The 26144-nt window shown below is 44.9% G+C and overlaps 1 protein-coding gene across 1 annotated transcript in view; it reads left to right on the top strand.

The window, feature by feature from the left end:
* CSMD1 (CUB and Sushi multiple domains 1) overlaps positions 1–26144 on the top strand; it is a 1229803-nt gene that overhangs the window by 838979 nt on the left and 364680 nt on the right. The window contains exon 6 of the mRNA XM_045535313.1: positions 19857–19969. Coding sequence (XP_045391269.1) covers positions 19857–19969 — 113 coding nt within the window. The remainder of the gene's footprint in view (positions 1–19856; positions 19970–26144) is intronic.

The raw sequence follows: 26144 nt of genomic DNA on the forward strand, positions 1-26144 counted from the left end.
AGTATCTATTTAAGCTCTGCCCTAGTAATACTGCTTTCATGTTTCAAAGATAACTTGACATTTCTGGCTTAATGATCTTTGCCTTTTATTACACTTACAGAAAAAAAAAAAAAAAAACTAAAAAACAGCCTCTGCTCAACACAGTATTGAATTACTATAAAGGGCTTGGTAATATTCCCAGCTTAATCACTTTCTACTACTTTTTTTTTTTTTTTAGTACAAAACTGAATACTGTATTTTATTTTGCTGGTATGCTGTATAGCTTGCTTAAGTTTCTGTTGATCAAAGAATGAAAATTACTGTGGCATTGAAATATGGGTTTCTCCAATGTCCTGGCTTTTTTAATGAAAATTTCCAGTTCAGAAGTTCACAGGGGAAAATTAAAGGCTGTGAACCAAAGTTAAGCCTTCCTTTCAGGAATATGCTCTATTAAAGCCAATTTAACTTTGCCCCAGTGTGTGGGGAAGGCCACAGAGAATATTGATTAAGCCAAGGGACTCAGGAGTCAAACCGCTCGTGTTACAACCTCTCTAGTTCTCTCTTGTTCCTAGAAGTTAGATTAAATCATTGGATTAAGGAGTTGGATTAAATCCTGTCTGGTAGTTAGAATAAATATCTACCTACTAGCTTAAATTATACTGGGTATCTAATTTCTTTTAATCTGTTACTAGATTAATTTGTTTCTAATGATAAAGACTTCACAATACAAGATTGACATCAATGTTTTTTTTCTGATTATTTTCGAGTCCCCCTTTTGTAGGCCCTTCCAGAATTCCTGTTTTCCTTGGTCACATCAAACTATTGTTTTTGAAGACCACGTCATCTACGGGGCAGTGAGGAACCTCAGAAGTGCATGCCTCACTTGGTAGAGAAAGGACGTGAGCACTGCCTCCTCAGGAAAGGAAGGAAAACTTTAAACTTCCAAGCGTTTGTTTGTGCTGCCCTCTTGGAATGCCGTTTAATTGAAATAAAGAAAATAGTCCAGTGCTGTATGGTATTGAGTTTTGAAGTGTCACGGTTAAGGTAGTAAAGTAACAAACTTGTGATTGCTTTGTTACTAAGGGCTTAGAATTATATAAATAGTTGGCAAATTACATCATGCAGTAAGTCTGGATTTCTCTCCTTAACTATGCGGGTGGCAAAATTATTCTGCTAGATATATTTCCCATTGAGCTTAGCAAGTGACTTCACATCAATTTCACATGGATAAAATAGATGGTTTTGTATAAAGTTGCCAATTTTTGTAGAAAAATACATCTAAAATATATAAAAATGTGTTTGAAATGTAATGTTAAATTTTTAATTAAATATATCTGTAAGCACACACACAAAAATGTATATCTGCATGGAAAATAATACTATAATAAGTGATGACAGTATTTTAATAATAGTAAGTTACTAAGTTTTTTATCAAACTGATTTTATGAAATTAATTTCTCTCTCTTATAGTAACAAATCATATTGAAAACGATCATGGTTTTAGGGGGGACTTTGAAATCTGAAGGTGTTGCATTCCCTTTGCCCATAATTGAAGAATATTTTTGACCAGCTTTCCTGTGAGTTAAAATGACAGGTGTCATCTGTGGCTCTTAGGGCCCGACAGGTTTCGACACAGCCATTCGTTAGAGATAGTTTCTCCCTCAAAAGTAGCTACCTGGCAGAGCATCCGTTACTCAGCACCCTGACATTGCCAGGTCCATATTCACAACCTCCTTTCTAGAACCCCAAACTCACTTTACTCCGTAGTTATTTCCAAAGGTCATGATCTTTGAAATGGGAACACATGGGTATGTTTATTAAAGATATCTAGATAGCGTAAGATTAAAACAAAATCAATTAACAACAAAAAATCCCAGCTATTATCTCCGTCTAGTTTGATAAGTTGCTATTGTGATGTGTAAGTGTTTTATATGCCAAAAAGCCCACACACGTGTACACACGCACACACACACGCACACACACGCACACACACGCACACACACGCACACACACGCACACACACACACGCACACACACACACACAGCATTTTTTGCTTGGCTGTGGTTGTCTTGTCATCATGACTATCACCATCATCATCGTCATCATTATCATCGCTGCCACCACCACCATGACCACCAACATCACTGTCATCGTCACCATCATCATCATCACTGTGATCATCATCATCACCACCACCCTCACCACCATCACCTTCCTCATAACCATCATCGTCACTGTCACCAGCACTGTCACCATTATTATACATTTGCAGCTACAGCCAGTAGCTACACATGACATGTTTTCTTTGTTTTTCTGTTGTTTAGCTTCGGTTTAATTAACGTGCTCTCTCTCTCTCAAAACAGACTTTTGTGTAGGAAGGGTTGGTGCGCAAGGCACAAAAGAGATCCAGTCATGAATATGAATTTGTAACAAGGCACATGAGCCAAGGCTATTTATATGTGACGTTTTAAAACAGCAGTAAGCGGATCTCTAATACTTTCATCTGATATCTAGCCGTGGGCCTTCCACAGGGTTCTGTAATCGCTCACACCGTCATGGACCATGATTATCTTTACGTCTGGGATGAATACCAGCCAGACCAGGTCCTGCTTGTCTTACTCGCCAATTTTAAGTCTTCACCAGCATATTATTCTTTAGGGGACTCAGTCAGTCAAAGACTAACAGAATTATTCATCATCTCTAGTTGTGTGTGCCTCATTTAGCAAGGGAGTGAGACTATTATCAGAGTATCAAACTAGTAACATAAAACTTGAATGGTAGTGTGTTATAATCTGTATTCCAGTTCCTACTGAAGTTTTGTACGTTACTTTAGAAAGCCACACAGCAAATACCAGTCACATCATTTTCTGTCTTAGTCTGTTTCGGCAGTAGTGACAAAAGACCACCAGCGAGGTGGCTTCCAAACAACAGTCCCCGGGTCAGAGCCTGCTTTCTGGCGTTCAGATGGCATTTTCTTGCTGTGTCCTCACAGAGTGCAAGTGTGAGGCAGCTCTCTAGGGCCCTGGTCCCAAACAGGGGGCCAAATTTCCTCCCAAAGGCCCCAGGACCTAATGCCGTAACCGTGGTGATTAGGAATTTTGAGGGGCTACAAACATTTAGAACATACCATTCTCCTTCTTTAGGAATAGCGTAATACAGTAAAAGTAACCTGGGATTTGGGAACAGATGACCTGTGTTTGAGTCCTAAACCAACATCTAGGAAATGCATCCTCATGGTGTAGTCCCTTACCTCCTCTGGGCCTGTCTTCTCGTGGGTATGATGGGTTTGACCGTGACGTCTACCCCAGAACGTTATTGCAGGGGGGCAGCATGAAACAAAGCCGAGACTGTCTCTGTTGTATCTATCGGTTGTGAATCTCTTTACACGAACATCCAAAAGTGCAACTCACATGTGGCTATGACAATGCTTTATAAACTCTAAATCAATGTTTAGATCCATAACGATGTTATGGGTGTAGATGTCACATTTGTGTCTATCTGTATCTGTATCTATATTTATCTATTTGCAGAGGCCTCAGGTGGGATTTAATTCATCTTTATGATCCTATTAAGACCTTTGTTAGGATTGAATGCATTAAATTAGTGAGTGGATGCGTGGATGGATGAATGAATGAATGAATATCTGGAGTAGATGAAGCAAACAGTTGAGTTCTTAGCTGGGGAGGAAATGATTCCCAAATTCTGTTTCTACTTCTGCCTCCGGTCTCAGGGTCCCTGGGCTGTGTGCCCGGGAGCCGCAGGGCGGGGCTCAGACACCCGGGAGGGATGTGGCCGTGGCTCAGGGCATCTCAAGCCATGTCCCTCAACATCCTACCGTTTTTAGCAAAATGCTAAAAGAAAACTCCTCAAAAAAGAAAACTTTTTATGTCAATCTTGTTTAAATGCCAGATCAATATATCTTAAAACAGTTGATCCAACGATCTGTAATTTATAATAATATAGAACCATCGATTCCCTGTTTTTATTAATGCAAGCGATTTCTTGTCCTGCTGCCAAGAATATTTTAAAGATTTTAGAGAGAAGTGCTGGGAGGGACCTGGGATGTACCCAAACAACACTCACCCGATGGGCAGGCCCTCAGTTGCAGTGTGTGAGGTTGAGACTGTAGCCAAAGACCCACTCTTGTTTTGCTGGGTCTAAAACTCACAGCTCCCAATTATTCAAGAGCTTTACAAGTCCATGCCAGGACCTCTGCCCTCCTCCTCTTTCTCATAGCTACAGTGCAAAAATTGTACAAAATAGTACATTTGTACAAAATAGAGTAATACGATCGCATTTCAGTACCATTTTGTGCAAGAGTTTTTTTTCTATTTTGCAAAATAGGACAGTGATATCATGTTCTAACACACTTAGAATACTAAGAAGTACTAATATCAAGCTTGTCATATAATAATTTTTAACTTTCCCACGTGGTATACATGTTTTCTTACAAATGTAGATGTGTAGTTGTCTAGAAGCGTATAATAATTTGTAAGCAATATCAAATTGTAATTACTAAGCTGCTTTATTTCTCTTTGGAATAAAATAATTATACAGATTTAATTGTAGTAACAATTATATCTTTAATTAAAGTACCTGAAAAATCTGTATTTTCTCACAGATGCATGAATACTAATATTTTCCTAATTGCTATTAAGCTTTTCTGATAAGTTGCCATTCTACTTGATTAATCGCCATTTTGCTTTTCACGTGAACACTTGTAAAGCGTTTAGAAAAATAATTGAAATTCATGGATTGCCCACAAAATGTGAAAATACTGGTTGTCTGCTTACTTAATTAATTTTGAGAGTAAAATAGCATCAACATTGGACTGTTTCCCCTTACAGCTTTCAGATTTAAATATATGTAAAACCACATTTATTTTTAAAGGTTGTTTATCATCCTTCTCACAACTCATGAACTTTTTTTTTTTTCATTTTCCTCAACAGAGGAGTGCCAAATTCTGGACTTATTTGCATTGTTTCCAGGAGTTGACGGCTACCTGATTATATGTTCAGTACATTTTTTTAGTTACCTTTCCTAGTGAGCTATGTTGTTATAATAAGTTATGGTTTAATATTCTGTAAAGAAACTCTGAACTCAGAGTGAATACAGCTATTAGCGTATTGAAGGTGCTTAAGAAATGACCGTGGAATAAAATCAGAGTTCCCATTCTGGTCCTCACTTCCCACGCCCTCCTCTGAACCAGATGCTGCAGACTGCCCGTGTGTCCCCCCCGGCGTGCGTGTGTTGGAATCCCAGCCTCCCGGGCGCTGGTGTTAGCAAGTGGGGCCTTCAGGAGCTGAGAGGGGGTGAGGACGGTGGAGCCCGCGCGATGGGGTTAGTGCCCTGCAAGCAGAGACTCCCAGGGCTTCCCCTCCCTCCGCTCGGCCCCACGGAGGACACGGGGGAGACCCCCGGCCGACACCGGATCTGCCTGTGCCCTGATCTGGGACTTCCAGCCCCCAGACTGAGACACAGATGCTTGTTGTGTGAGCCCCGTAGTCTGCAGAATCTGCTGAGAGCAGCCAGACCGACTGAGACACTGGATTGCACAGGTCACCAGACCACCAGAGCCCAGCGGTGACTTCCTGTAAATCCACTGGACGCCGTTTTTCCAGTCCTGGCCAGTGCTAGTCAGGAGCTCTGATGCTCCCGAGTGTCCCCGTCTTGCGGACCCTGTGACTGGACTTCTCATCACCTTTCCTGCGTGTCCGGCCCCACCTCTGTGCAGGTGTGTTCTCTCCTACCTTAGTGTCCCCTGCTCAGTGCCAGGGCCTCGTCTTCTCACCCTGTCCTCTTCCTACTTGACGCCACCCAAGGCCAGGCTTCAGTGACCTTCTGTCCGAATGGCCCCCAAGTTCTTGTCTCCATCCCTGAGCTCCCTCTGGCCTCCACGCCCAGGCGTCCACTCACGACTTGACGGGTCCCAATGACGTCTCAGTGACACCTCGATCCCAACACTGCCCAAGACAAGGCCAAGGACTCACATGCCAGCCTCGTCACGAGCCTGGTGCCCTCTGTGGGTGTCCCCTCACCAGGAGCTGCCCCCTCACATCCAGCCCAGTGCTGGGCCCTGCCGATGTTCACCCCCCAGTGTCACCTCCGTCCCTCTGTTTGTCTGTGGCTCTGTGGCCACCACCCCAGTCCGAGTTACCGCAGGTCTCAGGGGGAAAACGGCCTGACCCCAACCCCGGCTCCCTGTCATCCCTCTCCCCACCCCAGAGAAATCTTATTAAACTTTAGACATTGAGACATGATCGCAACAGATCCCTCTTTAACTGCCTGGGACACTTCCCAAAGCCCTTCCGGGTGAGGAACACAGATCCTCGACACGGTCTGGGAGGGAGTCCCCGGCCCCACCCGCCTGTCCAGGTTCCGAGGGTGCCGCGTGCTGCGGCTCTTGCTGTCCGGCACCCGGGGCCTCCTTCCCACACCTTGGCCCTGCCACGCCCTCCTCACGGGACGTGTCCTCTTCCTTCCGTCACCACCCAGTGGTCACCGGCTTCGAGCCTCTTGTACATGAGACATGATGATACAATTAAATACCCTTAGTGTCTCATTCCTCTCCCTCCCACCCCTCACTGCGCTTGTGATCTTGCACCTGTATCTGTGGCTGCTGACTGGCGCATCGTGCACCCCTGGGGTACAGGCTGCAGGAGGGAGCCATTTCTGCCTGTCCCCTGCCGCACCCCTGGTACACAGCACGGCCTCTGGCCAGGAGGGACCCTCCGCGCCTCTGTGGGGAGGGAGAGAGGAGGTGAGTCCCCGCCTGACTGTGGCACCGTCCAAGGCAGCCACTTCCCTTCACCTGAGGTTTTTCATTGTTTATTTCACGAATACGACTTCAGTGCTTTCTTTAAGGCAGACGCTCTTCTGAGCATGTTCCAGAGACAGACGCGCCAGCTCCTAGTGACGGTGCTTTGATTTTTGCTCTTACCGTCCACACCGTGCAGGGGGCATCCAGCACAGAGAAGTCAAACAGCTGCCTCGATGTCACAGAGCCGTTAATATCAGGACCAGGAATCAGATCCAGCCAGTCTTGACCCAAAGTGCAGACACAAACCGCTGTGCTGTTGGGGGTGAGATGGGGCCGGTGTCTCTGTATCTGTTTCCCCCGTTTTAATCATTTAGGGAGAGAACGTAAAATGAAGGATATTTTGCCAGAATAATAAAGTTAAACTTTACGGTATTATATTTTAGTTCAACCACAAAAAAAAGTCTTGACCACACACACAAAATGATGTACACAAAGCACAGTTTTTAACAAATGCTAACATTGGTACTGTGATGATTTTACCGGTTGAGTTGAAAGACCCCCCAAAAAGCAGTCAGTCAGCATTGAGTGGCAAGCAGGAGAATGCTGTCCTGTGAAAGCCAACAAGAGGACACGGTATTTATAGGTTTCTAGTTTAAAATGATCTGTCCTGTCAGACATCGACTTATCGAAGTTTCCTTTGTAAGCATTGTCTTCCTATAGGTCAACAGTTTCATAGAATCACAGTTTGTATTAAAATATATAAGCTAGTAAATAAGTATCTTTCAAATTAAAGTGAGCGTTAAACTAGGATCCAAGTGAGACAGATTCTGTCCTCTGCTGAGCCCTGAATTTGCTCTGCATGTGATATGAGTCTCTTTGACTGTAGATTCTTCCTCTTTCAAATGAGGCAAAGAGATTACACGGCCCCTAAATGTCTCTCTGATATTAGTGTTTACATTATCAATGGCTCCTGCCAAATATTTATTAGGCAGACAGAAGAATAATAGATACTCTTAGATTATACCTTAAAAACCCAAATGTCGTTTCACCTCTCCACGTCTGCTATAAGCACTTACCCCTTCTGTGATGGCCCTGGCATCTGAGATTACAGTTCTTATCCAATGGGTCTTATCAAATTAGAGATAAATGCAGGGGGAAAAACTGTGCCAGGAGAAATACTGTGGAACAAATAGGGCTAAGAAGTACTTAGAGCAAAATGAAAGTGCACCAGCATTTTAAAGGGGAACGGTGTGTCCCCCACTTCTGAGTCCTCATCTGTCTTCATCAGATGGTCAGTGCCACCATCTGCCAGCCCGTCTTGCCACCATCTGTGGGGGGACCAGCCATGACCTGTGTATGCTGGAGTCTGTGACGGAATCCTAAGCACCTGGCACTGCGGCCGCAGGGACAGCCGTCCAAGGCAGAGGGCGTGTGAGGCGGGGGAGAACGTGAACACACCTGGAGTGTTCGTCTGCGAGTGAGGGGCAGCGTGTGGGCAGACGGGCCGTGTAACCATGTCTAGTCACACACCCTCCCCCAGGGCCACCACCTGGGGCAACTGCAAGGCGCCCCACTCCCCGTCGTCCCTGTGACGCCCCGGCACGGCGCACACGCTCTCCGCTTGGCCGCAGGGCACCAGCTTGTATTAATTCTGTGATGCACCGAACTCAGCACCGACCGACCTGCAGCTAAATAAGGCTTGGAAAGAATGAATGCACGTGTGAATATTCTGTTGGTATTACCGGTTCTGATTCACAGCCATAAGCAGTTGTGAAAAACAGTTGCTGTAGCCGTTGACTGTGTACTGTCCGTTTAATAATCGCCTATCTTCGTCTGGTTTTGCCAACGTGGCTGTGAACTCCGGAAAGCTGAAGCTGCGTTTTTGGCTTCTCGGTACAGCCTGTTGTGCCCTGGCCCCTAATAGGCTTTTACCTGTTTGCTTCTTTGCTTCCATTTGCCTGAGATTTCCCCTGTGAACTGCTTTATTCCAGGCAGTCAAACAAGATGTCACAGATCTCGGAGCAAGCAGACAAATATCTTTCAAAGCCTCCTTTTTACATTTAGGAAGCTGCGGTCTTATCTGAACTCTCCAGTGTTACCCAGGCCCCTTCCGCACTCTGCCCGCCCCCGAATGTCCAATAGCAACAGAGAAAATCATCGAGGAAGTTGTTCTGTGGCGAAGCAGGGAGGCCGGATGATTGAATTCCTTTCTTTTAGATGGATCTGTCGGTAAGCGTGTCGCCCGGGAGATTAGACGGGCCCTGTGTGAAAAGCAGCCGCGTGTTCCCCACCGGCCGCGCGCTCACTGTTGGCAGCTGACGTGGGGGGACAGGTGAGGGGCTTCGTTATAGCCCCAGGAGCTGGGAACAGGCCTTGGCAGGCGGCAGTTTTAGTGAATTATTAGATGCACTTTAGTATTTGTGAATTTGATAATAGTAGTTTGTGGATGTTCATTACCCGGACAATTCCGTATACCACCGAAATGGCCGTAATGGCATGCTCTCTGATGCGGGCACCCGGAGGTAATTTTGAGCCATTAAAGTTGTGAAACCCACTCTCCCTGGTGAGTCAGCGGTGGGGGTGGCGTGCGCTTGAGAGGAGATAATTAAGGACCAGGCAGCCCGGGATCGTGTGTGGTGCCTCCGAAATCTCATTCTGACGAACAACTGTTATTTCAATCTCCTCATTTGTGGGATACAAGCTAATTGCTTAGCCTCATCTGCGGCGTTTTTGAGAGCAGGAGGATGAGACAATGCTTATTTGATTAATCCTGGTGCACTCGCAGGGGGAGCCAGAGGACGATTTCAACCTCCAACGCTCGATATTGGATTAGTGCACGGTACTTTTTTACCCAAGTGCCCCCGGTTTGTATCAGACCAACCTTAATTATTTAATACAGAGTGGTAAGACCAAAAAACCCTTAAAAATCCTAAGAATCTATATATAAATTTTCAGACGATGCAAAAAATCTTCAGCAACTATTTCCCTGTTCCCTCTTAAATATATCCCAACATAACTCAGTATTTCTGGGCATTAATCTTCTAGAATGAGCATGAAGACTTTGCTCAGGATATCTTTCCAATAGCGTAACTATGCTCCTATGTTCTGCATATATATGCAACATAATCATTAGATAAATCTCACTGTACCTGTTTTTCCATATTGTAAATGGCAGGTCATAGCACAAGTGCAACCTAAAACATTAACCCTGCCATCATCAGTATTTTATTAAAATACCAGGTTATTCACCAGCATAATTGCTTTTGGATATTTGAACACAATTCACTGTTAATTTGCATGGCTCATTTCGTAGAGTAATTTGCATCCAGTATTCAATGAAATCAGTGAATAATATAAAAATATTATTTTAAGACACACAGAATCCACCTCCACACTCGAAAGACAACTCAAAGTTTAAACAATCTCTCTGGGTGCTCCTAATGGATATTCATCCATCACAGGCTCTCTGAAGCCTCTCCTTCATCTTGGGTCCTTACAATATATAGCTATGCCACAATTTTTAAATAATGAACACACCTGAAAATCAATAGAAAACTCCAGGCCTGGTTCCTTACAAGCCCAAGCGGAAAGATATTCCCCTTGCATTTCCTCCCGGGTTGGAAAGTACAGGGCGAATTCTGCCCCCACACGCTCTCAAAATGCACACACACACACACATGTAGTGAGGTGTTTTGTTTCTCTGGAAAGTATGTTTAAAGAGGGTTTTAACACACGTGCCTTGCAGAGGGGAATAAGGAATGGAGATTTGTTGTGAGAATGTTGATCCTGGCAAGATTCTGGTGTGGCTGAGCTCATCCGGGCCTGGGGAAAGGGCTGCACGTCGGAAGGACACAGACCAAGGCAGCTTGTCCTCCCAGAAGCTGCGTTTTTAAGGGATTGTTCGTGATCGGGAAACTCCTGCCCTGCTCCTTGCACCAAGGCCTGCAGGCAGCGTGTTTTCTCCACCGTGTGTTCAAGGAGAAATAACAAACCCGCATGGCAGTCAGGAGGAGAGTGCTGGGAGGATGAAACAAAGTGCCGTGACACCCAATCACGAGCAATTGTGTCTACCCCGATTTCCCGGGTTCTGCAGAAAGCCAGGGTGTCCCTTGGAGTCAGTCCGTGGGTGGCTCTGAAACGGCAGGAAGCTGCCGTCCAGAAATGACCTGGAGGAAGGCGGCGGGCAGGGAGGGTGGACACGGAACGGAGGCAGGAGAGGGTCTGGCGCTCTTTCCTGCTAGAGAACCGGGAACATGCGCCCCGGGAGAGCTGTGCTCACCAGGCAGTGTTTCTGCAGGAGGCAGGGATGGGGGACGGGTGGCCCAGCCACGGGACAGTGGGGAGGCCAGGCGCCTTGGGGGAGGGGGTGGGAGTGGGAAGAGCTGATCTAAGGGTTGAGTTCCTACTATGCATCTGTCTCTGCCCTGCCTCTGACGAGATGATTTCAGGCAGCCGGTGGTTGCGTGGGCTTCCCTAATTGGGGAAGAGGGATTAAGACAGAGATACCGTTTTAGATGGTAACCTGCTGAATCACAAATAGGATGTGATAGGAAACGTCAGAGTAAGGAATAGAGTCCGTTTCACCAACCTCTGCGGGGCAAAGTGGCTGCTGTGGCCCCTTCCTGCCCTCTGCTGACGTCTCTAATCCGTCCTGACACATTTTCCCACCAGCTGCCGTCTCCCTGTCACTGTCTCTCTGCTCATCTACCCGGTATCCTCTCTGTTCTATCTATAACCTGTATCTGCATATGGGCTATTTCTGTCTTTCTCATCTGCGTGTCTATCTCATCTGTTTGTCTATCATGTATGTAACTTTCTTCTACCTGCTATCTATTCATCCTTCACACATCCATTCTCTGTCATCTACCTATCTGTACCTGTCATCTGTGTGTCCATCATCTGTCTAGGTGGCTCGCTACATAAAACCAGGAGTGACAAGCGCCTTGGAGGGAAATGAAGGAAGGAAGGCGGCAGGGAGGGCTGGGTGCAGATGGCTCCATGTCAGTGAGACTTAACCAAAGTCCCCTTGGGAGCAGGAGCCCCCTTTGAGGGTGTCGGGGATTCCAGGCAGGAGGCACAGAGCTGCTGGGTGTTGGACAGTCGAATGGAACTGGCCCTACTTGCCTCCTCCGGCAACACGGAACAGAGCTGGGTCTCATCTGCAAAAAGCATTTGGAGGGAGAACTCGCCCCCTCACGCTGCGTTTGCAGAGGGGGAGTGATGCCGCCTGAACTCCACCACACTCCGCTTTGCCCGTGTCCGTAGGGTGGCCGCCGCCGGACGGGGATGCTCGAAGCTGGGCTCCCAGCGGCCCAGGTGGGGAACCCCCCGCATCCCCCGCACCCGGGCGCAAAGGCCGGCGTGGCTTAGGGAGCCAAACACGACTTCAAAATCCAGAGGTAGCTGGACCTGGAAAGGTCAGGCATTTCTGTATTCCAAAGTGCACCAAGTTATAATTCCCATGTGTTGGAATTTTTTTTTCACAATTCCCATAAAATCGTCCAAGACCCTGGGAATAAAGTGTCCCAGGCATCCACTGTGTGCACATGCAAATGAGATGCACACGGACACACACACATACACACACACACACACACTGCCCAGGTTGACAGCCCTGGGAGATATTTACATTTACCTCCTGTCAGAATGGGAAATTCACCCGGCTATCTTAAAATGATTAAAATAGTCCCGAAAAATCTCTGTGAGACTAAAAAGTATAAGTCAGACCACAATTTCTTTTTCCTTTTCTTACATGAGCTCCTAAACATAGACGGATCGAGAGAGTATAAAAAGCTGCATTAGGTCTGGGTTTGGGGGAGGCAGAAGGCTGTGGAAGGAAGACAGAGACCCCGTCATAGCTGCGGGGCCGTGGAAGATGGACCACGAGGTGTTGGGGCTCACGGTCAGGGCAGGAAAAAAAGTCACTCAAAACTACGTTCCTTTCAGACCCTTCACTGACTGCGGCTCTGTGTGTGGGGAGCCTCTTAGTGTCCTGAATATTTTCTTTTGCACCAAAGAGAAGCCACGTGTGGACATATATGATCATAGGGAGTCACAACCGAGGGGACTCACGCTGTGGCCTTGGGTAGCTTGGGGGCAGGTGTGGCAGCAGCTGTGACGTTTGGGGGACTCTGGTCCCAGCAGCGCGGCCGTCCCAGGTCCCAGCCTCGCCAGCCCCGAGCAGCAGCGACGGTAGCGACTGAGCTGGATGCGGAAGGAGCTGAAGGTCGTGATGTAAATTCGTGGAGCACCTGTCAGGGGCTTCTTTCCAAAGCTTATTTTTTATTAAAAGCCATTTTGCAATATGTGTTAAAAAAAAGAAATATCTTGAAGAAGTGCATCCCTTTTCACCCATAAATTTTACTTCTAGGAATCAACTGTAGGAAATAAAAGTGCTGATTCAAAAAATTCTCACCAGGAGGTGGTTTACTCTAAAATTTGTCAAACTCTCAGAAATAATATCAAATTGCTGCACTAGGACATTGGTTAGATGAGCAATGGCTCACTCCACGGCGTGGCACACGGAAGTCACAAATTATACGTATTGATGTAGAAAGAACTATAATGTACTATTTTATTTATCTTTTATTTAATTTTTTATTTCAGCATATCACGGGGGTACAAAGTTTTATGTTGAACTAGTAAAAAGTAGATTTTAAATAATTTATAAATAGATACACCATTTTTATATCTGTCTACACGGTTTTATTTAGGAATATAATGAGAATATTAGATGTATTTTTGTGACAAATTTCAATGATTTTATACTTTTTCTTTATCTTTTTTTATTTTTTTAATATGTTTTTTTCTTATGAACTGTGGAAGAAAAAAACAGTCCAGGATGTCCCTTAGAGCCAGAGCTGGGTCTATCTGAAATATTCTCTTGTGCCACTGAATGCTTTTTAATGTAACACTTAATGGATATTTTTATCTAATTTGATACAACTGTCTTTTAACAAATCTTCACTTTTTCTCAAGATTATTTTAACGGAAGACCACTTTTCCACTGTAATCTATCTCGTTACTGACCCCCAGGGAAGCACAAGTGACGGACAGATCGGTTAGAATCGTTGCCGTCAGAGAAGGGCGTCCCACTAGCACCTCCGGGAATACTGGAAGTTCGTAGAATATCGGCAAGGGGAAAATGCCCGTGTTCCCTTTAACCAGTTTAACTCTACAGTTACTAACAAGGGAAAGTCACATCTCTGAATCAGTCCCCCATCTCGGAGCGTGTCCGTGGCGTGTGATACCCTGACTCGCTTTACACACTAATGAGGAAATATGTGGGGCTTGTGGAGGAGATTTCTGGGGGTGGGAGCGACAGCCCCCAGCCTAGCCCAGGAAAAGCGCCCACTGGCTGAGGCCACTGTCTGGACTGGCCTCGTCCCTCTGTCCCCGGGATAGACGAGAGGCCCGGAGGACGTTCCCGCAGAGAAAGGCTGTCAGAGCCACCGTCTCTCGGCTGTCTCGTCACATTACTGGTCTGTCTGGGCCGCTTCCCAGGCTGGAGCTCTGAGCACCTCCCTGGCGTTTAGTGCTTCAGCTTCAGAAGACGAGCGCTGTCAGCCCCACTCCCGACGGACCCTCTCTGCTCGACCTTGGGGTTAATTCCTGCCGCTTGCTTGGCTGGAGTCCTGGATGCTTCTGTGACCCTCTCTCTTCTCTCTCTTGCTGGAGCCGGACTCTCCTCCTCCTCTCCCTTCCCAGACAGGGAACGCACGTTCTGGCCGGACGTCCTGGCACCTGTGCCAGCCCCTGGGCTCCAGGGATGCTCCTGGTGCAGGAACCGCGGAGATCCGGGTCCCACCCAACGGCCTCCCCCCTGGAAGGGGCTGACCCTGGCGGGACGGTGGCAACAGCACTCTCTTGCCGTTCTCACCTTGCACAGTCTCAGGTTTCACCTCTCTTTTAATAACTTACATTATCAGCAAACATGGAAGTAAAGAAACCATTTAGAGACGACTTAGTGAGACTCTAGTGTACACAGAGTATACAAGGAACAGGGGCTTGAGTAAGTTTCCCGCTGGACCGTCCACGGGCGTGCAGTGCAGCAGGTGACGGCCACCGATGACGTGGGACAGACTTGTGATGCCCAGGGAAATATAGGGAGCAAACGATAAAGGATCAGGAAGGCAAGAGTGGTTACATGTATATGCGCGTGAGTATATCTGTGTATGTGCATACACACACACGTGCACATACACGCACACAGCTCTTGTTTTCATTGCTTTTCATGTCCTTGCAGGACGACTGCCTTTTATTTTGTCACTTAATGTCCACAGCAAGGCTTGGACCCGCAGTATGAAGTCAACACGTGTTCGTAGGAGAGTTGGTTTCCCTTGTCATGTGAACAGCAGCCAAACTGGAACATGACATTTCAGGAACTCTCTGTTTGATCAGATTATTCTATTTGATTTTGACAAAGCGGAGATGATGAAACACCACGCTGTGAAGCATCTCGATTGCGCGTCCACAAGAGCACAGAAAAACAGCAGATCTTCTGTGTGAGATTCTCCCCAAACTGACGAGTAATCCGTCCCTTCCAAGGAGCAGGTTCATTAAATCCCTTGGTCCCCTTATGGAGGGGAGATCGTTTGAAGTCTGCCTGGGCAGTATTAATGCTTTGTGGCTTCTTAGCCTTCACAGTTAAGGAGATTTAATGACAGAGGAACCCCCAGAGAGTTCTAGGATGGCTTTCTAAAGACATAAGAAATCTGGCTTAACATAAGAGAAATACTCAAACTGAGCAATTTCCGAAACCATTAGCATTTCCAAATGCGTTTTAGGAAACTATCGCAGTAAGTTGACTCTGCATTATTCAAGTCATGTAAGTGCAACGTGTGAGTCACAGACACCGGGTGCTCAGCCCCTCACACCACCGACGGGAGGAGGGAAGCCAGAGGAGGTCACGTGAGAAAATAAGTCACGGCTGTGTCATAAATAGCAACCTAAAATCCGAGGTTCAACTATTTGGAGAAAGTGGAACAGACTGGCCTGTCCTATTTAGGCTCAAAAGAGGTTGTCTCACCCACAAGGATCCCTTGAGTACTGCGTTTATTTTTGCTCTTAGCCGAAGAAAACCTTGTGGAATCCTTTGAAAGAAATGAATTTGCCAATGATTTAAATTGCTTAATTTGGTATTCTTTAAAAAAAAAAAAGAGAGAACTACCAATTCCTTTAGCCAGATCTAAAGGGGACTGTTGCATATTCTCATGAAACGGCTTTATGGGTTTTCTGACCTAGTCCGAGACCCTCCAGAAATAAAACGCCTCAAAGTTCCCCCAGGAAGACCCTGTCTCTGCCCATTGCTTTGAGGTTTTCATTTCCTCACCTGAGTCCCCATGGCCTCGACTTGGTCGTCACCCTTGGTTTCCCCAGGGAAGGGTCCCTTGTTTCCACATGTTGGGATAGAACATCGTCAGTGTGTGGTGAGCTCGGACAAAAACCTACCGTTATTCCCCCTTTTCTCTTTAAATCATTTCTGCTTTGCATTTTGTGCTCACTGTTAATATCAGTGTCCTCTATTTGCCCCAGAATCTCTCTCTCACTTCCCACACTCTTTATTTATTAGAAAACCGAGTCCAGCAAACTTAAAAGAAACGTCACCAACAACAGCAGAGAACTTGCAGGAAACCTCACTCCCACGAGGGTCGATCTTCAATGGCTGATAATTCCAGAAAGGGGTTAATGCACAGATTCTCTAAGATTTGAATAGATGTAGAGTGATGAAAGATTCCGCCATGTTACCTTCCTTCAGGACTGTTCTAGAACGGAAAATAGGATATACTTATTAAAAAGTTTTCTGTTTTGTTTTGTTAATTCACTTCATTGAGGTACAGTTGACATATGAAAAGCTGCACCTATTTAATACATACACCCAGACGAGGAATTTGGTTTCTGTTGCCCCGTAACAAATGAACGCAAACTGGATGGCTTAAACCAACACAAACATATTATCTTACAGTTCTGTATAGATTAAAAATCTGACATAGGTCTCACTGGAATGAAATCCAAGTGCCATCTGGACTGTGTTCTTTCTGGAGGCCCTAAAGGAGAAGGATTTTTTTTCACCCTCTTTCCAACTTCTCAAAGCTGTTTGCATCTTTCACGTCAGCAGCATTGGGTAGTCCTGAACGTGCCACTCTGACCTTCCTCCGCAGGTTCACCCACCTGTGACTCCTGTCTCTCTTCCACTTCAGCAATCTTTTTGATGACATTGGGCGCACCCAACAACCCAGTGTACTCTCTCCTTCTCACAGTCTGTAGCTGTGTCACTTCTGAAAAGTCCCCTCCTGCCATGTGAGGTAACAGAGTCACAGGTCTAGGGGTTGAGATGTCTTTGGGAGCCATTATTCTGCCCACCACAAAGGTGTTTCGTTGAGTTCTTTTCCTCTAAATCATGTCTGAATCATCAGGTTCTTAGTAAATTGACAATATCATCTACTGGTTGGTATAGTTAACAACTTTCCTCAAATTACATGATTTGTAATGAAGGAACAATTGAATTTATAGCAGAATCTTTGTGTTGGATAACAGTTATAAGGTTAGTCCCCAGCCCTGTGGAAGGAGACAGAATAACTCACAATTCTAAGGACAGGTTTTATACACAACCGCCCCCCCTAATAAAAAGGGATGTGAATATTTGTTTAACTCCCAAGGCCAAATCAAAAACTTCCTGCACATAAATCCACTTTGGAGTGTGACTCATTTGCACGGCTTGGCTTCACCATGGAGAATGAATTATGTAATTGTTACAAAGTCTTCACCCTTGATTCTGTGTAAAAGGAATCTGTGCAGATGTTATGCATGTTTTGAAACTTTGGTTACACTGGATTGATACACATCATGTAATTATCTCCCTGCTCAGTATTTTTATAAAGTGCCTCATGTATGTACTAGAGCAGGGTCCGCAACTGTTGTCCACAGGCGAAACCTGGCCCATAAGCTAAGAATGGTTTTTTACATTTTTAAGTGTTTGAAAAAGCATCAAAAAAGATAAATATGTTGTGAAACAGAAAAAATAAGATAAAGTTCAAATTTCAGTGTCCATAGTGAAGTGTTATTGGAACACGACCACACTCATTCTGCGGCCGCTTGCGAACTACGATGGCAAAGTTGAACAATTGCAACAGAGACCATAGGACCCATAAAGCCTGAATTGTTTACTACCTAGTCCCTCACAGAACAAGTTCACTGACTAACACAAAACTGGCATTGCTGTGGGTACGTATTTGGAAACACAGATGAGAGTGAAGAGGGAATTTGGGTTTAGGTGGGGGTGGAGAGTGAATTAGTTTATGATCATTGTTAATGTTGGAATGCAACTAAAATGCAATTCCACCTAATTTTTGAGATCAGAACCATTCCAAAATAATCTAATTGAGAAAATATATATTTTTAAAGCAACAAAATAATAAACTTGGATTTGATTTATGAAAAGCTCCTTGAGTACATACACAGAGGTGAGCTTCACAGGCTGTGGGTTTTTGAATCTTGACTTGACTTTTCCTTTGTACTTTTTACACAGCTTATACTTTGGACATTCTCAGTATTAGGCAAAGAGGCATGTGATGTATAGAATTTGTCAGATAATCTCACCAGAAAAGAATAAAGGTGATTAAATGTGTCTTGGAGTCAGCCTTATCCGTCACCAGTTGGTACTACACAAATCTAAGCGAATAGGCAAATCTGAGCAGTGCATTTCCTCTTACAGAAGATTATTTCAAACAGTGGCATAAACACTGTTGCAATTGGTTACAGTCAAGGTCTGGCTTTTAACTTTAAATGGAAACTGAGCCTTTGTAAGCCTGGCAGTTGGAGTGGAGCACCCCGACACTAGAAAGCCCGACTCCCTGTCCATGCGACGCTGCTTCCTCCAGGCAACAGATACATAGGGAAACGCTCTGCACAGGTAACCCGGTCCCAGCAAACCTTCCGCATAGAAATAAGACGCCAGCCTGACCAGGCAGCCCACCAAGATTGCCACGGTTCCTCGGGTTCTGCTAAGAGCAAGGTGGTTAAACCCTTACAGATAACCTACACTAATACCCACGATTTTGAAAGCAGATTTGGTAACTAAGATGCAAAATAAGTATGCACCCCATGACCACATGTAAGTCACACAAAGAATGTGCTGCAGGTGCATTTACATGCATCTGTCTCATCTCTTTCAACTCCTTGATGTAGGTGTTTTCATGTCCAGTTAACAGATTGGGAAACTGAGGTTCATAAAACATGACCCGACTCTGGGACCTCAGCCAGTGCAAGGCAGAGCCTGCATGCAGTACTGGTTCTGCAGCATCCAAACCCGATGATGCTCATGCCACTGGCCAAAACTAAACGTATCCCTGGTACCTCTAATGGGCAGGAGTTTTATTATCTGAGAAGGCTTTCACTCCTAAGCAATCATGCGTTTTCAATAGAAGGAAGTAAAATGTATGATTGTTTCTGACAACTAAACCACACGCTGTAAAGTGAGCTAGGTATCTTAAACAGCTTAACCAGAAATTGATTGTATCTTAGTTTTAAAAAGGTGAATGTCCTCCTTTTGTACAACATAGCTTTATTCCTTTTCAACTTTCCTCCACAGCTCCTGTCATCAATCTCGTCAATGCCCATCTTCCTCACCTTGGTCGGAAAGGGCCAGGGTGTGAATCCCGCAGATGGGTCTCTGGGAATGTGGCTGCCCAGCGTGACAAACAGCTCGTTTGAGTCTGCCGCAGGCTAAACAGAATCACTGAGTGTTCAAATAGAGAGAGGCAGAGTTTTATCATCTGCCTATTTCTTTCTCTTGTTCCAACTCATTTTGATAGAAGTCCTGATGGGAAGGACTGAGAGATCCAAAGAGTATCTTCTCACATATCCATCTTCCATAGAGAGGGGTCGAAATGCCACGTGTTTTTGAAAGCCTTCATGCCATCGGGGAAGATGGCATTTATATTTGGGCAAAGATAAAATGATCTGAATCACGTTAAGGTTTAAAGACCAAGAAATGGCCTCTGTCTTAAGCGTCTCGAGATGCAGAATGTCAGTAATCCTGTTTTCAGGCAGGTTTGATGCAGGACATTTGCTCTGTCGGTTTACAAGGGAGATTTTTTTCCTCTTTCCCTTCTGCAGGCTGACGGGCATGAACCTCCCCTCCCCTGTCATCAGCAGCAAGAACTGGCTACGCCTCCACTTCACCTCCGACAGCAATCACCGACGCAAAGGGTTCAACGCTCAGTTTCAAGGTAGGAAATCATTATCTTATAAGGGAAAAAAAATAGCAGAAGATATTCTGGTGTTTTCTAACCCTGAAAGTTTAAGATCTTGCTCACAATGCAATAAGAGGTATAAATAAGCTGGAAAATGCCTCGTATCTTTCTTATAAACAGTTAACTTGTACAGGTAACAACTGGAAACTTACTAGTACAGCTTTATTACTGTCACAGTATGTAGTACATGTAGAGTGTCTTGTTTGGCTGGAAGAGTTTCTAAGTTTTAATAAATACAATATTTATGAGCATTAATTTTAATTACCATACACCCAACCTGAAAATTTGCACAGTTGGCTGGTTATTGCCATTACTCACATGCTAAGTAAGAATTGTAAAGCAGATACGTTGTGTGAAAATGCACAAAAATATTGCAATATCACGTTTAGTCCTAATGCATCTTCACACTTCATAGACACACAAACTGAACGATCTGACTTAGTAATTTACACGTAATGAACCTTAAAAGAAATATGCTACATTTTCTGTAGCTGGGCTAAATGGAAAATCTGTAGTTGTTAGCATGTAGTTTGACTCTGAAACTGTCTCTTTGTGTGGAATTTCTAGTGTTCATGCATGAATAGTACTGCAACATGTCCTGTATGTTTCTGGTAATGAATAATCCTTACTAAGATAGCAATGGAATCCTTATGAATGAAGCAGAAAGCATTGCACTTGCATTTGCAAATAAAAATAATATGTCTACACTCAAAAATAATATACCTTCCCAAGAGAACTTCTCAGGCATTCCCAAAATCGTGACCAAGAGAATGTCGGTTCAGTCAAGGCAGCTTTCCCTGAACACTTGCCATACGCCAGTGGGGATGCTGAGCCGTGCAGCGGACCCTGAACAAGGGAATTTTAACAACCCCTGTGCTCCAAAAACTAGCAGGTCCAGAACGTTTAGAGTTTTTAAATAACTCCCATGAAAGGCAGAATGCAAAGAAAACTCATCATAGCTCCTGAGGGAGATTCTAGCAATTTTTCAACAAACTAGTCTGAATATCTCTTATCTCACACATTTTAGGATCTATAATGGTTTTATTGTTTCCTTTTGGCCAAGCAGTAGAAGAGTAAGAGTAACTGGCAGGGAATGAAGTCCGGGTGTTGCTGAGAAGCACACACTGTTTGCCCCCCAGTCCCTGGGGCATGTGAGCTCACACAGAACTCACCTGACTTAGGATCCAGGGGCAAATTTGTTTTCCCAAAATGTGTTTTATACCTTGCTGGGAGCATTGTCCATCCTACTGTGTCTTCTGATGTTTCCAGAGAGTTCTTACCTTGATCCCCTTTAGTTGCAAATACGCAGTCCTGAAGTTTTGTAGGAATGAAAATAACACGTTGTCACTTCCCCTGCGACCAAGGCAAGGTTGATCTTTTCCTTTTACGTTCCTGCCTTTGTCTGCCTTTATCTTCCGAGGCCCTGCCCTCTAACAGCGGTTAGAGTAGAATAAATGTGGGAAGGACACATTGGTGGTGGGGCTGGGGTCACCCTGGGACAGGGTGGGTGAGAGGGAGGAACACCCCACGCAGGCTGGTGGGAAGTTCTACGTGGGGCTTCTCTGCACTAATCCGCATTCTATGGGCCTGTCCGTCCCTGATTTAAAGTAACCGCAAGTCAATATTCAGAATGTCAACAGACTGGCCATGTAGTTAGGTCGATTTATAGAGTTGTCTCTCAAGTGTTGATTGATCTTCTCCAAGAGCCTTCATTAATTGACGGGCATTGAATGAAAGAAAAATTCCTAAGTGTCATTGCTCAAATCTGACCAGTGCATTCCTCACTTGTATCTGTGCTTAGAAGAAAAGTTAGAAATGGAATATCAAACATGAAGAGTCGCCAAGCTGGTTGCTATAATAACCATTTTGGTTGGCAGAAAATTGCAATAGCTGAGATATAGCAGTCATTGATTTTAAAAGTAAATATATATGCAAATATGTAATTAATTAAAGCATTATAAAGTATATAAATTATATCATTAAATAATATAAATTACATTATTAAAATATATAAAGTACACATATACTTATATATAATTAAAGTACACACAGAATTTAATTATATATATAAAAGGAGACATGAGTAGAAAATTTTGCACCTAAGTCAAAAGAGGTAAAAAGCTACAAAAATATAGCAGTGCCCAACAATAATATATTAGAAACAGTAATCAGGCTTAACAGTAATGTATTAGAAAACCATTTCACACCGACTTTGAAGTTCAGCTCCCAGAAAACATGGTGTGATGAACATGCCTCACTCTGTCACCCCGGCTGGAGTGCGGTGGTTCATCACAGCTCACAGCAACCTCAAACTCCTGGGCTCAGTGACCCTCCTGCCTCAGTCTCTGAGTAGCTGGGACTACAGGTGCGTGCCACCATACCCAGCTATTTTTTTCTATTTTTGTAGAGATGAGGTCTTACTATATTGCTCAGGCTGGTCTCGAATTCCTGGCCTCAAGCCGTCCTCCCACCTGGGCCTCCCAAAGTGCTAGGATTACAGGCATGAGCCACAGCACCCGGCCTGCCTTGGTTTGGCTATGACAGAGGCCTCATTTAACAAGGGGTGTTGTGCCTAAGACCACAGCTTGGCCAGCCATCTCCGTAAGGTGGGGTTCAATACTAGATGTCACCCTTTTGAGGACATTGACCAAACATAGAGTAACCAGGAGGATGACAAGAAACATTCAAAGGAGGACACGAAGCAGCTTAGAGGGAGCCCAATACATGTTATGCAGAAGAACATTACACTTACATATCTGGTTCCAGAGGGTAGAACTGTCACCAGTGAGTGGAAGCTACAGGGTGGTCAATGCTGCTGCTTCTAGAACATACCTAAGAGCGCACGAAAGCAGGAGCCAGAGCGTTAGCTTAGGACAAGACGGGCCCTTTCAGAGTCCCTGCCAGCCGTCCAGATGCATGATGCTGTCCCGACTCTGCAGGTTGAGGCCTCACGGTTATCCACTCTGAGGGCCACTGGGGAACCTTCTGTCATAGGGGGAAAACCTGTTCTCCATTTCAATCGTCCTTTCTTTCTGTGTCTAAACTGAATACCAGGAAACCCAAACGCAGTGATGGGGAGAAACCCACTATTGTTCTTGCCAACAAAACTGCAAAGAAGAAAACATAGTTGGCTGATATTCTAGAAAACCAATAAGACAACGATAATATTAATCACACTACCAAAAACTTACATAGTGTTGACTAAATACTGTTTTCCTATCTTTGCAAATATTCTGTCAAAGAGCTTTGTTTGTTTGTTTGGTGGAGAAGGGGAACTTTAAGAAAAGAGCATATATTTTTGTACCTTTTTGACATTATTGTAGTCACTTTTATCACTTATGGTTACCCTTAAGAACATAAAAATCTGATCCATAGTATCTGGAGTAAATATGACAGCAAACTATTTGGAATCCCTGCAGGAACTCTCAGTGGGCCCCAAATGCCAGCACAGCCCTCTGGTGGCATTTCTCTATGAGAAGCTGCTTTGTGATCCAGGAGGGTGATGCACAGATAGAATTTTATAACTTTTTAAAAAAAGAAACAAAGAATATATTACCTTTAACTTCGTTCTTTTCTTGGTCATATAAAGCACCACCACCATACAATATTCTTTCTTCTCTTTCTTTATGTTTTTAACTTTCATCTCCAAATTCTTTATTCCCTGAGTCTGACACTTTCTGCTTTGCCTTTCACCTCTTCAATCATGTAATCACGTCCTGCCAAAAGCCGTGGTGAGGTTGATTGACAAGCAAAACTGCTCTGTAGTTGCTACTCCTGAAATGCATTCACTTCTAAAATAGCATTGTGAGCAAACGAAGTGGCAAATGCCATTTTAAAAAGCGCTCTTGATATATTTGCAATCCCCTCTGCATACATTGGGCTCTCGTTGAATGAGAGATTTATGTAGGATGCATTATTTCTTTAAATCAGCTGAAAATTGAGCCCATTCTTTATGTGTGGACTCCATCATTAATTATAATTAAATAAGCACCTTGTTAGTGTAATCCATCATCTAGACGTTTTCAGTGTCGACGAGATGAATTTTTTAAAAATATATTAATCTTGAACCACGAGGACCTCTTCGCTACTAAATAGCTGTACAGATGTTGAGCTCCTGTCTTACATGTGTCTACCTGGCTATTTGTAAAATTAAAATTTTTCACAAAATGAAATTCTCATTGATTTTTAAAGCTGATAAATCATTTTGAAAGAAAGTGTTTGTAATAAAATTCCAATTTATATGGGGAACCCTCCAGCTCATCAATCACGGGAAAACCCGACCATGGCTGTGAAGATCGTGTTGACACAAATAATGCGCTTGCTCCTCAGGCTGCAGTTCCGCATAGCTGTCGATTTTCCTTTTTATTTGAAACGAAGACCTTTACACAAAATGAAGACTTTCGTGTTATTAAAAAGGTATTTTCAGTAATTGAAAGCTTCGAGTTCCCAGATTAATTCTAATCTGAATAAAACGGACCCATCCCCCATTCTCCAATGCTCACGTTTTCTGCCCCCTGAGCTGCAGGTTCCAGGGCTCTGTCCAAGGCGGTGACAGACCCCGGTTCTCGTGCCATGCACGTGTCTGTCTCTCCTTTTAGAACACAAACTCTGCTAAATAGCACGAGCCATTATCCAGTACCGAGAAGGTGCTCAACTGATATTTGTTGAAGGAATGGAGGAAATCAAGTACCCGTTTTCTCCCCAAGGCCCCACAGACGTTGCTCTGCAGAACGAGCAGACCCTCTCGCTGGGCTCTTGCCTGTTTTTGTGGCAGTGCCGGCACCTCCGCCCCCTCCTACTGACAGGGGCTGCTAGGCGGGTGTGCACATGTGCAGTATCTTGTCCCTCAAAATCAACTGGTGGAATGTAACCTTGAACTTCTAAGTCATTCTTAAAATGTTTTTTAATGAATATAAACTCATTCACATAAGAAACCCGTGACCACCTTTCCTGCTATCACCGGCCATAGAGCACTGACTGTGGCTTGGACACATCATCCACCGGCCTCCCCCACCCCCAGCCCTGCTGTGTCCTGCTACCACACCTGTTCCTTTCAATTCGTTTTTGCAGAAACTCCCCCGTCTTCCAAGTCGGTATCAACCGCTCATTCATCAGTCCCCTATAATACTTATTCTTTCCTCACGCTAGGTTAATATCACACAGTTCCGTGCAATGCAATTATATGTGTGGACAATAAATCATCTTTTCTTAAGAGCAAAAGCAAGTTCTTTGTTGTTTTCGGAATTGAGCAAAGGGATCTTCAGAGAGGCAGCATTCACTTCGTGCTTATTGGGTGCCTATCAGACGTTTCAGTGCCTGAGCAAATTAAAACCACCTGAGAAGGATGCACTGCTCTGCATTCATTAAAGTGGCGACATGACAGAGTGAAGAGACATTTGGCATTTGGAGCTGAAGCCCTCCGTGCCCCCGAGCATGGCTCTCAGCTTCCTTCAATGTCTGATTGTCCAGCTGTGAGACTGAGCTACTCTCGGCTGCCACACAGGAGTATGGGGACCAGTGGGCAAGTCTGGTGAGTGTGTGTTCTGACGGTGGCCTGTGCCCCGGCGGTCCCATCTTTAGAAGAGGCACGTGGCATAGCTCCCCAAAGCCTCCAATGCCTGAGTGGGTCCCTGCCCACCTGCACACTCGCAGCTGCCACCCACCTGCTGCTCGGGAAGCGCCTGACTCTGTCGCAGCCACAACACATGTGGAAACTCAAAAGTGACTCTTCGCAGGGGAAAAGCGGGTCCCCTTCTATCGGGGCTCTCTGAATTGCTCCCGTCTCTCCCTGATCTCCCAGTGCTTCTCAGGGGACTCTGGACCGGGGGAAGGTCCTGAGTGCAGGTGTGCGAGAGCCGCCCTGTGGGGCCCGCAGAGGCCAGGACAGGAGGCTGCATCCACCCTGGGGGCAGCGTGTCGCTCTCTTAACCCAGCGCACGTCAGAGGTTTGTTTTACTTTCTGCACAGCACCAGCCGACAAAGAGGAATACTTTTAAGAATACCTAAGTCACATGTGGCAGGCATATTGTAGACATTCTGTTTAGGAAAACAATTAAAAATTCAGGAGTTTATGATTCACTAGTAGCTCTCAATCAGTATTTGGGCCAGATTCCCCATTGAAATTTTAATAAAAGTTACGGACTCTCTCTGT

The sequence above is a fragment of the Lemur catta genome, chromosome 22 (assembly GCF_020740605.2).
Source record: "Lemur catta isolate mLemCat1 chromosome 22, mLemCat1.pri, whole genome shotgun sequence".
NCBI classification, from domain to species: Eukaryota; Metazoa; Chordata; class Mammalia; order Primates; family Lemuridae; genus Lemur; species Lemur catta.